Raw genomic sequence first — 15,768 nt, forward strand, 5'->3', positions numbered from 1 at the left:
CTATCTACTCGAAATATCAAAACCTAGAGGCTATCTAAAAAGCTAGATCATAAGCAAGTTGGTCCATTTAAGATTCTAGAACGAATTAGACAAGTGGCATATTGGCTAGAACTACTAGTAAGTATGAAGATACACCCTGTTTTTCATAGCAACTTGTTAAGACTTGATTTAGATGATGCACTACAAGGCCAACACCATGAACCTTCGCCTCTAATTATCATAGAGGATGAACTTGAATGGGAAGTTGAAGCTGTATATTATAAGGTTTAGCCTCACCTTCATACTTTTCTTCCTCTTCTTCTCTCTTTAGATTCAATCTAGCTTACTTTACCTAGACTGGCATAATGACCTCTATGACCATCGTAACATACCTATAGGGCCCTAGGGGAACTAGAAAGACCTTTTTATATAGGCTCTATGACATTACTTCTATGCATAGGGGAGGTTAGTACTCTGTGTTGCTTCAACTAGAATTGCCACCTTATTACTACCTAATAGGTGTACGTCTCATACCTAGTTTAAGATTCCTATTAAACTTGATAGTAATACCTATTGTTCTATAACCTGCAACTTAAGGCTTAGCATGCAACTACAAGAAGCTAGCCTTATTATATAGGACAAGGTTCCTATGTAACATAAATAGTGCTTTAAGGCAGTAGACTAGCTTCTATGTGATTTGCAGTCCATTATAGACAATGTGTAAGGAAGGCCATCACGTGCCACCACGTGAGGTCCCTTTCATAAGCGGCCCATAGGGCTCGGTAAAATAGGGCACAAGGTGCATAGATAAAAGGGGTTGGAGGCCTCGGAAGAAGGCCTTCAGTCAATAGTCGATGTATCTATGTAGACCTATTGTGCTTACAGAATACGATACCTTCCTGCCTCCTGACCTGGTTCCCTGGACTCCCGTGAGACCCTTAGGCTTACGATCCTTACACAATGTTCCCTTTAGTGGCATACCTATATTACTTAGTGGTGATTTTGCATAGATCCTACCTGTAATGCCTTAGGATTCTTAAGCGTAGATTGTCTATGCCTGTTTATAGTGCTCATTTGTATGGCCACGGCTTTAGCAGCTACATTTACAGGTTAATATGTGTGTTGAGGTAGGGTGCTTAAGGAGGAATTTGTTACATGGATTAGGGGAATATCATACAATCTGCAACTTAATGGCATAATACTAATACCACCATATATTACATAGTTAAAGGAATTAGATGGCCTTATTGCTACAATCTACCTAGATAATGTATTACAGCCCCATAATCATACTGAAGATCTCTTTATGACCAGGATATCCTTACGGTCTATAATGAGACTGTATTACACCTTAACGCTCTTATACTGTCTTATTATCTAGGTCTAGTACAAACCTTACTATCTATTGATACTGTAGACGTTAATGATAGAATTCATCATGTCCTAGTTAAGGAGCTTTAGAATTGCTCACTGTCATGACACTCCTGTAACGCTGACTTCTAAATGATAGAAGACACAGAGGTTTCTTGCATAAGGTTGACTTGACAGAGGAGGCAGGGGATTAGACACAAAGGCTTTCCAAGTAACACGTTACAGTATTGTAAAGAATACTATATTGAGTTGAGCATGAAGCTCCTATCTAAGGAAATACTATCTACTTATATAGTGGCGTCGTGCCGAAGGGATATCCGTGGATAACATGGATAACATAATATCCATGATATCCAATGTTATCCATCACGTGAGGTTGCAGCCGTAAGTGCTAGCCATAGTACTAGCACTTAGCCATAACAACTCCTTCGATATTTGTGTCATGACCCTTCGATTCACTTTAGTCTCTAGTACTTATTTCACTATGTCATTCACTTCACCTGCTTCACTCACTTCGCTCACTTCGCTTCACTTGCTGACCTAGATCAGCCCAAATGTTGACTATTGGCTTAGGCTCTCTTGTTATTGGCTCTCTTGTTATTGGCTCTATTGTTATTGGCTCTATTGTTATTGGCTCGCTTCACTAGGGCTCGCTTAGCTAGGGTTTCGTTAATTAGTGCCTTCGCTTATTTGGCACTAGGGATTGTTATATAAGCACTTATTGCTCATGTCTCTTACTGATCTTTAGCTAGCAAATTATATACTACTTGGCCTTCTTGCAAATCATCCTGCTTCGACTTACTTTGCATCCCTTACTTCAGTCGAACCACTTAGCCAACCTGTTAGTCTCACCACTTGACCTCTATGGTATAAAGTATATGCTTTGGAGCCTGAACTACTATACCTTGTCCTACTGCTTCGAGTATCGAAGTCTTCACATTATACTTCAGATACTTCTGCAGACTTGAAGGTCAGCCTTGGTTCGAACTGTCCTTACACTCACCCACCTAGCTACCATTATCCTTTCTACAGCTAAGGTTAGGGTACCTGTAATGCTCTTACGGAATATAGTTCTATAGGAAGGATTATGTAACAGGTCACGTATGATTGTTTTAAGCATAACATTACACTGTCTTGCGGTCCGCTTACTTAGAGAACAATTTTACAGGCAGTTACGAGACAATCTTATAGGTAAAGCTCTAGATGAACGAGGGGGACTTACGATACATCCTTACCTATAAACAGTTTCTAGTCTGGTTATGTTTTGCAATGACTATTAATAAGTCTCAAGGCTAGTCATTTAAGTTTGTTAGAGTTGATTTACAGGCACCTACATTTAGTCACAGGCAATTCTACGTTGTAATGTCGTGGACGTCATCCGTAGCTGGCTTACACGTTCTACTTCCGGAAGGTGACGATAACACTACACATAACGTTGTATATCCAGAGGTATTGTGTGATATTAACTAGAAATACTATCTATACTACTATTCTACTACTTGCCTTTTAACTCTACTTGGTTGCTACGGGTGGTTACGGGCGTTTACCAGGTTTGGATTTCGTCCGTAATATGTTTACGGGTTTAAACACATGACCACTTACGGCAGGCAGAGTCGTCGAATGTATCTCTCCTCTCCTATCCCGTCAATTTGATCGTATATGAAGATTACTGAACATTCCTTTGAGCAGGTAAGCTTTTATTACACTCTGGTACCTCGTGGAAATCTGACACAATGTTAGCATATACGAGTACGAGAATTATATGCGATTCATCGTTGTCTCGGCGTAACCCTCGGTGCTCTGTAACTCTTCCACGTCTCCTTATCACAACTGTCTAGCCTGTCTCCTTTGCTCGCAATGCCTCTTACGGTTCTCACAGACGCAGATGTCTGCCAAGTCCTCGAGAGCCTTACCATTGATGATGCCCACGCGCTGCAAAAGTCTTTACGGAAAGCTCTACATGAATACTCGACGGGAACCCAAGGCGAGGCGGCATGTGCTATGCACCAGCCCGAGCGAACGGCCATGGTGGCCCCCAGCGGAAATACGACTCTCCTCATGCCTTCAACAAGCTCGTCGGGGATTGGAATGAAAGGTTGGTGAAACTATTCATAGCACAGGAGCAAATAGCTGACAAGTTACCCCGCAGTGGTCACTCTCGCAACACCTGGAGCAAAAGGCCCCGCTGAAGCTACGGCGGACATGACCCCCCATGGTTCCCTCACAATTATGTCTAGCAACGGCACCCCCACAGGCTTCCTAAATGCCGAAGAAGTAACCGCTTTCCGAACGGCGCTCTGTTCCTCCCTTCTCTTCTGCCGGCGCAAAAGCTTCAAATCCGTCACCGTTTTCGGAGCGGGTCGCCAAGCCTTTTGGCACATCCGCCTCGCCCTCATCCTTCGCGGCAGCTCCCTGAAAACTGTTAATATTATTAGCCGGACTTTCTCTGACAGGGTGCGAGACTTGCTGAAAACCCTTTACTCGGTTGACCCAGCCATCAAAGAGCGTGAGGGCTGGGGGAATGTAAAATTCTCAATCCTGACTCCGGGATATGGCGAGTATGCGCGGCTATTGAAGGAGCAGCTTCGCGCGGCAGATGTGATTATCACTACCGTTCCTTCTACCACACCACTATTCGATCACTCGATCCTGACATCAACCGAAGGTCGCCGAAGAGGTAGACTCATTATTGCGATTGGCAGTTACAAACCTCACATGATCGAGATCCCAGTCGAACTCTTCCAGCAAGCTGTCAAGCCCCATGAGCATCGTCACTACCACAACCACGCCTCGGAAGGCGGAGTAGTTGTAGTAGATACACTGACTGGCTGTCTCAAAGAAGCAGGAGAAATCATCCAATCAGGCCTATCCCCTAACCAACTTGTCGAAGTTGGCGAGCTAGTCATGCTTGAGGGCCAACTCGCCGGCGATAGCTCAGATGACCACGAAGTTGACGCAGACGGGAAGCAGATCGACCTCGATGGACTCCGTCGGGAGTTGTCTGACATTTCTTCTTCGGGCGCGGGGAGCATGCATGCCGTGATGCACGAGGGCAGCGATCTAAGTACCGTCAGCACAGGGTCAACGGGGCGGAAGAGCATGGATAGCGCGAGGTCGTCGAAGAGCTCCTCGCGGAAGTCGCTTGGCCCGGGTAGTATTGGGAATAAAATCCGAAGCTTGAGCATGGATAATAGGAAGGTTAAGAGCAAGGATGATGCGATGGCTACATGGCTAAGGGAAGGGAATGTGGTTTATAAGTGCGTCGGGATGGGGTTGATGGATCTCGTTGTTGGTGGGGGCCTTATTACTTTGGCTAGGGAGAAGGGAGTTGGAACGACGATTCCGAATTTCTAGGGGAATTTTGGCGGCACTGACATATATTGGATGTGTGGAAATTGAGCACTTTGGGAGGATATGTCGTTATGATATCACTTTGCTAATTGACCTATTTAGAATCATGAAGCCCTGCTGTTGAGGCATTGGGTATAATTTTCAGATTAATCGTCAAGATGCTGTAGCCGGGAAAGATATCTATTATCTATCCTGCCGTCAACGCTATCCCCTCCATTTTCCTCCTCAGCGTCGAGCTATCATCCTCATCCTCCGCATCAACCTCGATTTCCACCTGCGGCCTATTTTTATTCAACCCCTCCAGCAGCGTGCATGCCTTGCATATCGCCTGACTAGACATATACCCACACCTCTGACACGTTCCCAGAGTCTGTCTGGGCAACTTCCTCCCCATAACCTCCTTCCTCAGATTCCCCGGCCGCGAGCTCGCCATGCTACTATTCGTATCCCGCCGCCTCGACACCTGCGCACTTGTGATTTCCACCTCTCTCGCACCTGCACCCTCATTCTCCCTCAGCTGCTTCTCCATATCAGCCATCTCAGAGCCGCTACTACGCCCGTTCCCGCTGCCGCAGCCACCCGCACCCTCTTCCTCCTCGCGGTCCGCGGCAAGAACCTCCGCTTTGCGGCCAGCGCACTTAGGACCCCCTGTCACCTCGGCGGGAACGAGCTTCGCCATATCCTCGCCACTACGAACGACATCGAGGATGGCAGAGGGTCGTACGCGTTCGAGAGCTTTGATGAGAGTTCGTGCTGAGCCGCGGAAGGCCTCGGGGCTGTATATGCACTCCGTGCTGAAGTAGTCCAGTTTCTTGTGATGTGCGTAGAGCACGATTTCCTTCTCATATGCGTACTTGAGCGGTTTGCTGCGGCGGACGGAAGATGTGGCGTCTCCAGTTATAATGCTCGTGCTGCGGGCCAGCCGCGGTAGGTCGCCTCGGAGGAGGTTCATTAGGATGGTCTCGGCGACATCGTCGGCATTATGGCCAGTCACGACGTGGTTTATGCCTAACATGTTTGCCCCGCGGTCGAGCGCCTGGCGCCGGAAGACACCGCAGTATGTGCAGTTCCCCTTCTTGCCGATGGTCGCTACAACCTGGTCCATAGTCCAGCCATAGAGTTCGTCGTAGCCGACTATCTTCAGTGGCATCTCGTATTGCTCGGCATTGCGCTTGACGGTCTCGAGCGAGTCATCGCGGTAGCCTTTGATTCCTTCGTCGATGGAGAGGAGGACGAGGTCAAGGCCATAGTTGTGTCTTTCGTTGAGGGTTTTTAGGACAGAGGCGAGTACTGTAGAGTCTTTGCCTCCAGATGCGCCTATAGCGATTCTATCTCCTGGGGTGAAGAGGTTCGTGGTTGTGATGGTGTGGTGGATTTCGTCTTCGAAAATTTGGATAAAACAGACTTTACATAATTTTTGGTGGTTCTTTGGCCGAATTATAAGTGCCCTGTTGGTCTCACAAATGGCACATATTGAGGGCGGCATCTTTTGAAAATCTAGCATATATGGACTACCAGATCTCTCAAGAGATTGATTTTACTGTTCGATGGCGGGGTCATGAAGGTTACAAGTCATAATCAAAAAGTTTATGTTTGCTAGTTGCGCAAACTACCTTATCGCTTTAATCTAATCGCGGTTAGCGTAAATGCAAAACGCCAAGACTTCATGCCCTAGCGACACACAGATCCGAGAATCTTCTCTTCTGATTTTCTGTTCTTCATCGCCGCCAATTTCACGACAATCACCACAGCCCTTCGACCCGGCAAAATCAATCGACATGGTAAGATAAACACATAATTATACTTAATGCCCCTATTGCGACTCCTATCATTTTGTCCGAGGACACTTGATAATGGCTTGAGCATTACAATTTCTCGTGTGTCGAAAGGCACCGAGATCTAGTTTTGTCTCTTAGAGTTTAGAACAGCTGCAATGTATGGAACATTAGCTGATCTTTCTCAATGACTAGCCTCCCAAGAGCACCAAGAAAGTTGCCGCCGCCCCCTTCCCCCAGGGAAAGGCTGGTGCTGCTTCCAAGAAGGCCGCGAAGGTAAGTTGATCATCTACTCCCCTCCAGCAGCTCATGGAAAGGCCTGCTAATACTCTCAGAACCCTCTCATTGAGAAGCGCACTCGCAACCATGGCATCGGTCAGGCTATCCAGCCCAAGCGCAACCTTTCCCGCATGGTGAGGTGGCCAGAGTACGTCCGCCTCCAGCGCCAAAAGAAGATCCTCAACCTCCGCCTGAAGGTCCCACCTGCGATTGCCCAGTTCCAGAACGTCCTTGACCGAAACACCGCCGCCCAGGCTTTCAAGCTCCTTAACAAGTACCGCCCTGAGTCCAAGGCCGAGAAGAAGGAGCGTCTCGTCAAGGAGGCTAGCGCCATTGCCGAGGGCAAGAAGAAGGAGGATGTCTCCAAGAAGCCATACGCCGTCAAGTACGGTCTCAACCACGTCGTCGGCCTGATTGAGAACAAGAAGGCTGCTCTCGTCCTCATCCCCAACGATGTTGACCCAATTGAGTTGGTCATCTTCCTCCCAGCTCTCTGCCGCAAGATGGGTATCCCATACGCAATCGTCAAGGGCAAGGCCCGTCTCGGTACGGTCGTCCACAAGAAGACCGCTGCTGTCCTCGCCATCACCGAGGTCCGCTCCGAGGACAAGACTGAGCTCTCCAAGCTCGTCCAGGCCATCAAGGATGGTTACACCGACAAGTACGAGGATGCCAAGAGGCAGTGGGGTGGTGGCATCATGGGTGCCAAGGCCAACGCTCGCCAGGAGAAGAAGCGCAAGGCGCTCGAGTCTGCCATCAAGATCTAAGTGTAATAACCCAAAAGTCTTGATTGCGGCTGGTGCCCTTAGGCGTTCCTGGTATGGTTTCAGTAACAGACCGTGGGATTGTCATATCTCTCTAGCTAGCTCTGTATCCATGAATGATAGCTCGATGATACCAATTTTACGGAGCAAATGCTTTTTTTCATGAACCTCTTCCACGAAAAGCCATTGATTCCGACAATGTCTACCATGTTTGTCACTCTGCGATTTGATTTGTTCACCCAGCGCAGAAATTTCTTGTTTACGAGTATATATTTGTGTCCTTCGCCAATATTCTCACGAAAAAGAAATTATCGTGCCAAGGCAAATATTCGAGGCGGCGATGGTGTGATTTTCGTAGTGGGCGAATATGTTGAGACGAGCTCTGTTGGTGGGTGGTAGGCGAAACTGGGGTCCCAGACGGAGTTGCAACATCGAATAGTCACCGCGTAAACTGTGCATTTGTCAGCCCGTTCCTCCTCGAGACAGGTTCTTCATGCAATATTATCATATACTTTACAAACCTATCCCATCTCCCTCGTAACTATACTTCGTAAACTCATTTTCCTCATCCGTTTGACGTTTTCGGTCGCTGTCGGCGCTTTTCTCAACGAACAAACCCTAAAAACCTTAATCGATTAATTCAGATAAAGCTTTTTGCTTATCACTCCACCACTCGACCCGCGGAGCCCCGAACGAATGCCGCTGACATGGGAAACGCCCCCACTCGATCCATACTCACCAAATTAACATCCTAATACCCGACGCTACTCATTACCACCGAATTTCCTATCGCGCTATTGTTCGAAGGATATTTATTGTTTGACAAATTCTGAGTCGTTGCGAGCGAGAACCCTAATTCACAACCTCGGGTTTGTGCCGGGACAAGCCACACGTAGGCATTCTCAACGCCTCTCAACGTCAATCATCCTCCGACCCCTCTGAGTCGAACCACCTTCCAACACTCACAACACAGCCGCAATGCTTCCCACAGGTATGCACGCAGACCTGCCACATTCCTCGCAGCCTGGTCACGACCGAGCGCCTCTCGCACCCTCTAAAGACCTCCACTGACCCCCACGCAGCCGACCCCTTCTCCCACGCGCTCTCCTCCAACGCCTCCTGGGCCTCCTACAAAACGCATCAGAACCCGGCCTTCTTCCCAACGCTCGCGACCGGGCAGACGCCCACGATCCTCTGGCTCGGCTGCTCCGATTCGCGCATCCCTGAGACCACGGTTCTTGGTCTGCAGCCGGGTGACGTCTTCGTCCACCGCAACATCGCCAACATCGTCAGTCCGACTGATATCAATTCCAGCGCAGTCATCGAGTATGCGGTCGACCACCTGAAGGTCCAGCATATTGTGCTGTGCGGACACACGAGCTGTGGCGGTGCTGGCGCGGCGCTGGGAGATAGTCGCGTTGGTGGAGTGCTGGATACATGGCTCACACCGCTGAAGAAGCTGAGGCGCGAGAACAAGAATGAACTAGAGGCGATTACTGATCAGGGCGCGAGGGCTGCTAGGTTAGCGGAGCTGAATGTCGCGGCGGGCGTGGAGACGCTGTTGAGCAATGTTGTTGTTGAAGATGCGGTGAACAAGCGCGGGTTGCTTGTTCACGGTGTACTGTTTGATATTGGGAGTGGAAAACTGAGGGATCTGGGAGTGGGTAATTCGAAGGCATACTTTGTGGAGAGTGAGAGGATTGTCAGGGGTAACCATGGGATGTTGGTCTTTGGAGGCGAGGGCTCTACGTTGGCGACGCGGTGATGAATTTGTATCATCGACGTAGAAATCAATCATTGCAATGCGAAAGCATGGAGTAGAGGAGTTGATACCCAGCGAGGGGGGGAGAGGCAGACGCCGGTGGATTGGAGCGGTCCCGGTTTTGATTTTTAAACGGCCATGTAGAGTGCTGGTTTGCGGGATGGGGTTAAAGGCACAGTCTACTGCAGTACGAACATGACTCTATTCTTTTAACAAGAAGGAAAGGTGGCTATAGGTCCTTTGAGTGTATTTCTCTTATCTCAATGTAGCGAGGAGAATAGAGATGCCCATTGTACGCACAAGAATTTGTCTTGTGCCTAAATGTCTACAGTATACGTGTTCAGGTTTAATTTGTGCAATCCGTGATGATATCGCGAATATCTACCATAAAAATTGTCAGATGTAGCCAATATCAGCTCTCACCTGTGAAATTCTATTAACTTCTATTTCTTTGGCTTGTGGTGAGTCTCGGGGGAATCGGAGCAAGTCGCAAGATGGGCTTTACATGTGATACTATGTATGACAAGCCACAAATAGACAACTAAACCTAGATATACAAAGGCACAGATACCCACTCCAAAGCCTTCTGGCCGGCGCTTATAGAGTGGGTATCTGTGCCTTTGTATATCTTACCTTGCAGCAAAAACCTACTGGTGCCACCCGAAGAGAGAGTGCCGTTGCTGAGGATTAATACTAGCAATATAATCATTTCGTTGGCTCTATTTCTAAGCAACTGGCTTCTTAATTGCAGCCCCCGGTGATTGAGCGCCTCTATTTTAATCATAGTTAATGTAAACACCAGCTGTTGTACACTTGTGCACACTTGTGCAATGTCCTTCTTGGTACATTTGGTCCCAAGGGCGGGACCAGAGGAATCCGTATACCTAGGTTTATATTGACAGATTTGGAATAAATTAAACCCTACGTATAAGAGCATTATGATTTTGAAGGTTCATGGGCACTACGAATGAAAGGGCAAAAGATCACACGAAGCTATTGAGTCTTTGAGGAATTTAATAGAACAAAGCCCTAGAGGTGGCACGACCCGCCACTGGTCCAAAGCCCAATTCTTTCCCACATTCATGGCGAAGAACTTGGTACATGCTAGGTTTTGTTTTAAATCTTTATTGGTTTTGATATATACATTTTTTTGTGTCCAGAGGTATTGTCGTCTTGTGGGTAATTTAACGGAACTTCTTCTCCAGCTGCAGACACTGTTAGCATTGATCTCTGAGTTCAACACCCACAGGATCAGACCTACCCTCCATGGGTTGTTCAACTCGAAGCCCAGCGGCGCAATGGCACTGCCGGTTTGGCCGCGAAGAAAGCCTGTTAACCGCCTGTCGCGGTCCATCACTGTGAGAGGTCAGCCAATATCCCTTTTCGGTTTCTGCCATCCACTGCGGCTAATATATAGAATTCAGGATCTGAGAGGTTCGTACTTTGCTAAAAGACTGTTAGTTTTGCCGTCGTCAATGGAGGGGGTTTGGGGAAAGACGTACGCTATCCCATTGATCGACGGAATGTCTTCCACGCTTTCCACCGTTCTGCATCGCTCTGACCTTCGACAATCCAGCACCAGTAATGCCGAACATCTATACCGTATTGTTAGTATCCAAGCCGCCGAGAGATTGAGGGTGTAGGCGTTGGGAAAGTTGACGTACGGTCAGCATGATGGCGAACGGGATGAGGGTTTCGAAAGGGACACCCATTGCGGCTTCGGTGTGTAGCTGTTCACTCAATTGTCAGTCTACACACTCTTATATTCCATATCTCGAAGGTAGAAGCAGTCCAACATACCTTGCGCTCGTATCGGGTGGTGTAAAGTCCTGATTGTACCTGTTCCTCGGCAGCTTGAAGTGGACGTCGTTGATTGCATCGCTTACGTAAGACACGCGGCAACACCACCACGACAGCCCAGCCAGAGCCTCGCCCACGCCGCGACAGCACAACTCTACAACGGGGAAATTCGCGTAGTAATTTAGATTTACGCGTCGCACCGGTCTAACCTCTCTACAGAGTCACGCAGATTCGCTGAAAAGTGTTGTGGTGGACAGTCAGGGCTGCGACTGGTGATTTTGAGCCTCGATCTTCCCACCTCCAATCTAGGGGCGCGACTACAACGAGCGCGACGAGCGCAAAGGCGAAAACTGAGCGCGGCGGAAGCTGTGCTGCCCAATCCAATAACTGAAGACAAGGCCCATCGTACTCTTCATACGGCTACTTATGTTGAGGTGACACGGAATCGCGCTGCTGCTTTGCGAACAGACGAGCTCACTTCGAATTCACGTCCCATAACGATACGAATCGCAACCCCTACACCACTCATGCACCCCGCTACTCCTGGCTGAGACCATGGCGGCCGCGATGCTATTGGAGGAGCAGGTGCAGCAGAGCATGCCGACGTCGGAGGACGATGCAGAGTATGAGGAGGACTACGACCAAGACGTGGACATGGGCGCGAATGCTGAGGCGTTTGCCGCGAATAACCAGCTACTGAATGGAGTTCACAATAACCATACGAATGGGAGCGCATATGATGAACACGGAGATGAAAATAATGAGGAGGAAGATGAAGACCATAGGCAGGAAGATGACCTGTCAGATAGAGATGCGGAGGGGGAAGACGACTACGAGCAGGACCATGGAGATACCATTAGAATTAGCATGGGGGGCGATGGAGCCATGGACGACGAGGAAGAAAATGAAGATGACGAGGATGGAGAGGGAGTCGGTGCTGTCAAGATCCAGCCGAGGGAGCCGGATGATGATGAAGACGACGCAGAATTTGGACAAGACGATGCCGAAGAAAGCGAAGATGCGGTGGATGATGCGTCGCATGACTCGAGTGATGAGTCCGAAGTCGAGGCCGAGGCTGAATGGGAGGCTGCTGTGGCGCAAGACGACGAGGCTGAACCTATCGATCCTAACCGTTGCATGTAAGTTTGCCTTGCGGAATCTCGTAATATACTGTGATATTAATACGTGCAGTTTTTGTCACCAAGACGAGGAGCATGATCCCAGCCCAGAGTTTGAGGAGTGCCTTGCTTGTGCTGTTTGTGGCGATAATGGTACGGCTATCCACGGTATACCCCTGGATCTAGACGATACTGACAAGCGTGTTCACAGCACATCGACAATGCGCACGAGATGCGGAAGCACTCGAAGCAGACGAAGGTACGGCTCATTGAAATGGTTTATGAACTTTAACTAACCATTCTAGATGCTGCGAAATGGCGATGCCCAGGATGTGTGTCCAATGCCCTGGAACCGGAAACCGTAAACCAGGGAACTCCATCGGTAATCACCCTCCAACGGTCGTCAGCACCGAAGCTGGCACGAGACTTACTCCCTTCCCAGAGAGGGGCCATTAAACCCGACTCGCATTCCGTTTTCAACAACTTAATTGTTGACGATGACCCAATGGATGGCTCGAGATTACTACGCAAGCGCAAAACCTCATCTGCGGAGGCAGAAGAGGGCGTTATATCGTCCATCGGCAAACGTCGCAAACGAACCTCGGACGGATCTTCGAATGCAATAATGACGGACGCCAAAGCAGCGGAGAATATTGATAGCCACAAAGTAGAACCGGCCGAGGGGTTCAACAATGGAAATAAGGCCGCCGAACCCGCTACTTCTCGGCCATCTCGTTCACTTCGGCCCCTAAAGGTTTCAAAGCCACCGGTAACGATTGAAAAGCATTCACAGACAAGCCTTATTATTCGGATTCGATTGAATGCGACCGACTTGGCACGCATCCTTGCTAACCCCCCTAAACCAGTGAAGAAGCGACCGAGATCAACGCCAGCCGCACGTAGGGCGTCAACGTCAGCTCCGCCTCCGGCATACATACCGCGTATCTATTCTCAGCCATTTTATTCTTTCCACGATAAAGACATGGATGAGCTGAAATCGAAACCGTACGGTGGCATACTCACAGAAGCGCAGTCAGATACAACAAAAACGCTGCCCCAGGCCGATGACCGTCGGATGTTTGACAATGCTCGTCAAAAGGCAGAAGAAGAGTGGGCGCACAAGACCGCCTTAGAACATGGAGAGGCAGAAAACGTTAAGAAACCACGCAAGGTGTCCGGTCCAGCGTCCCAAATTGAGTGTATCAACTTCGGCGGCTATGAGATCGACACGTGGTATGCGGCGCCCTACCCAGAGGAGTACAGTCGCAACCGTGTGCTCCATATTTGCGAATTCTGTTTGAAATACATGAATTCGGAATATGTCGCCTGGCGCCACAAGATGAAGTGTTCAGCAAAGCATCCGCCAGGAGACGAAATTTACAGGGATGTATCCATCTCAGTTTTTGAAGTCGATGGGCGAAAGAATCCGGTGTACTGCCAGAACCTATGCCTCCTCGCGAAACTTTTCTTGGGCTCAAAGACTCTCTACTACGATGTGGAACCGTTCCTATTCTATGTTATGACAGAATACGACGAGTTTGGCTGCCATTTTGTGGGATATTTTTCCAAGGAAAAGAGGCCGAGCAGTCAAAATAATGTCTCGTGCATTCTCACCTTGCCTATCCACCAACGCAAAGGTTACGGCAATCTTCTTATCGATTTCTCTTATTTGCTTACCCTTGTGGAGAGAAAATCTGGATCTCCTGAAAAGCCACTTTCGGATATGGGCCTGGTGTCCTATAGGAACTATTGGCGACTTGTGTTATGCTACAGATTGCTGGATACAAGAGAGGAGAAGAGGTCGATAAGCGTGATCGAACTATCCCAACAAACCGGTATGACGGCTGATGACATTGTCTCTGCCCTCGAAGGGCTTCGGGCTCTCGTTAGAGACCCAGTTACTGGCACATATGCTCTGAGACTCGACTACGACTTCTACGAAGAGTACATCAAGAAATGGGAGGACAAGAACTACGTCAGACTTAACCCGCACGGACTCGTCTGGACACCCTATATCATGGGCCGCAACAACCAGAATATGATAGAACATGCCCCGCCTATGAGCGCTATTGCGCCGCGCGAGGATGAGGATGACGAGAAGCTGGCTGACGCCACGCAACCTGCTTTAACCAATGGGGATATCGAAAGCGAACAAACCAACGGCTTAACAAATGGCGCCTCTTTCGCCTCATCAGAACAAGGTGACGAAATGGTCCTGGACCCATCCTTGGCTGAAACCCCTATCAAAGGTCCTAGCCCAGCCACAGACACAACTTTCGTGCCTGCCTCTCCTTCATCAAGCCGGCCGTCACTCCAACCTCTAACCAACGGCAGGCCCCACCCCGACTATCCCCTCGCCATCAACACTGCTGACGACTTCTCTCCCATCCCCCCATCCCGTTTCGAAATCTACCCCCCAATCAACGCCTCACGCATCAAAGCCCCTCGACTCTCCCTCTCCCACCCCTCAGCCACGCCCCGCAGCGCCCGCCCAAGCACCGCACGCCGCGCCACAGGCTCGCGCGCGCTCTCAACGGGGTCAACTCGCAAAGCGTCGTGCTCGCAGCGTCCGACGGGTGGTACAGGACGCGGGCCTGGGCGCTGGCCGAAGGGGACTAAGAAGAGCGATTTCGGGAATGCGGGTAGCGGGCCTGGGTTACCGCCACGGCTGAAGGAGAAGAGTCGGCTTGGAGTCGAGGTGAGCCTTGGGGAGGGGCTGGAGGAGGGGAAGGAGGAGAGTAGCGAGGAGGATGAGGGGATTTTGTATGGGACGCCTGGGATGACTAGGCGGCGGAATGGAGGGGGGCAGGGGAAGGGGAAGGGGAAGATGGCGATTAGCGATGAAGAGGATTTTGTGGTTGGGGATGTCGATGTCGATGCTGAGGGGGGGGATGAATGAGAGATGCTGGCTTGGAGAAGGTGTATACTATACGGCGTCGACATTTATTGCGCGGTGGGGAGTTCGCGGTGTTGTTTGGTGAATGCTGGGTTATAATTCGGAATCTCATGAGGCGTTGGGTATGGTGGACAAATAGAGATGCTAAGATTGAGAACTGGAGGCGATACAGATAGGTGTTTTTGTAAACATACGGTGGCTGCTCTTCAACTCAAAGTGTAAACGCTTAGTTGCACCTTCGCTCACAATTCGGTTGACTTCAGGGGATGAAGTCCGGTGGTTAAAATATTTTAATGGTAGAAATTTTAAACTTTTTAAAAAATCAAATCAAATAAATTTACAGCCACAGTGTCAACGTCATCGTCAACTTTCAGGGTTAGCAATTCGAATATAAACTTGAATACTAGGCTATATTCATATTCATGAATAAAAATTATACACGTATTCATACAGTCGATGCGCGTTTACCCGATATTTATGACATCTCGATATATTTTGCGAGATCCATCCTTTTTACATACAAACCCCGATATACACGATATCGTGCCTTTTCTTCAGATTATCGACTTATACTAACCTCTTCTTCACTTTACAGGATGCCTCTAAAGAAGCTCAATTCGATGGCTCTCGACTAACGATGTACTCTCTAGCGCTAGCACCGCGAACAACGCCC

General features: G+C 49.0%; 6 protein-coding genes across 6 annotated transcripts; 4 read left to right on the forward strand and 2 right to left on the reverse strand.

Annotated features, from left to right (window-relative positions):
• The first annotated feature begins 2,840 nt into the window (after positions 1–2,840).
• On the forward strand, positions 2,841–6,259 carry VC83_00174 (uncharacterized protein). The gene is made up of 3 exons (XM_024463870.1): positions 2,841–3,039; positions 3,091–3,445; positions 3,500–6,259. The coding sequence occupies exons 2-3, from the start codon at positions 3,208–3,210 to the stop codon at positions 4,702–4,704; spliced, it is 1,443 nt and encodes a 480-aa protein (XP_024328618.1). The 5' UTR covers positions 2,841–3,039; positions 3,091–3,207; the 3' UTR covers positions 4,705–6,259.
• NCS6 (nucleotidyltransferase) lies at positions 4,889–6,187 on the reverse strand (the record flags this gene model as incomplete). The annotated part of the gene is made up of 1 exon (XM_024463871.1): positions 4,889–6,187. One exon carries the CDS (start codon positions 6,185–6,187, stop codon positions 4,889–4,891), a length of 1,299 nt encoding a protein of 432 aa, XP_024328617.1.
• Positions 6,260–6,419: 160 nt separating the features above from the next.
• On the forward strand, positions 6,420–7,687 carry RPL8B (60S ribosomal protein L8-B). The gene is made up of 3 exons (XM_024463872.1): positions 6,420–6,482; positions 6,672–6,752; positions 6,812–7,687. The coding sequence occupies exons 1-3, from the start codon at positions 6,480–6,482 to the stop codon at positions 7,520–7,522; spliced, it is 795 nt and encodes a 264-aa protein (XP_024328620.1). The 5' UTR covers positions 6,420–6,479; the 3' UTR covers positions 7,523–7,687.
• An 810-nt stretch (positions 7,688–8,497) lies between these two features.
• VC83_00177 (uncharacterized protein) lies at positions 8,498–9,284 on the forward strand (the record flags this gene model as incomplete). The annotated part of the gene is made up of 2 exons (XM_024463873.1): positions 8,498–8,510; positions 8,602–9,284. 2 exons carry the CDS (start codon positions 8,498–8,500, stop codon positions 9,282–9,284), a joined length of 696 nt encoding a protein of 231 aa, XP_024328619.1.
• Positions 9,285–10,267: 983 nt separating this feature from the next.
• On the reverse strand, positions 10,268–11,104 carry VC83_00178 (uncharacterized protein). The gene is made up of 6 exons (XM_024463874.1): positions 11,082–11,104; positions 10,946–11,011; positions 10,784–10,876; positions 10,724–10,727; positions 10,543–10,637; positions 10,268–10,486 (listed from the first exon to the last, which is right to left on the reverse strand). Exons 2-6 carry the CDS (start codon positions 10,991–10,993, stop codon positions 10,466–10,468), a joined length of 261 nt encoding a protein of 86 aa, XP_024328612.1. The 5' UTR covers positions 10,994–11,011; positions 11,082–11,104; the 3' UTR covers positions 10,268–10,465.
• A 126-nt stretch (positions 11,105–11,230) lies between these two features.
• On the forward strand, positions 11,231–15,441 carry VC83_00179 (uncharacterized protein). The gene is made up of 5 exons (XM_024463875.1): positions 11,231–12,220; positions 12,273–12,352; positions 12,411–12,458; positions 12,505–12,581; positions 12,642–15,441. Exons 1-5 carry the CDS (start codon positions 11,637–11,639, stop codon positions 15,096–15,098), a joined length of 3,246 nt encoding a protein of 1,081 aa, XP_024328611.1. The 5' UTR covers positions 11,231–11,636; the 3' UTR covers positions 15,099–15,441.
• The last annotated feature ends 327 nt before the right edge of the window (positions 15,442–15,768 follow it).

The sequence above is a fragment of the Pseudogymnoascus destructans genome, assembly GCF_001641265.1.
Source record: "Pseudogymnoascus destructans isolate 20631-21 unplaced genomic scaffold scaffold_1, whole genome shotgun sequence".
Lineage (NCBI taxonomy): Eukaryota > Fungi > Ascomycota > Leotiomycetes > Thelebolales > Thelebolaceae > Pseudogymnoascus > Pseudogymnoascus destructans.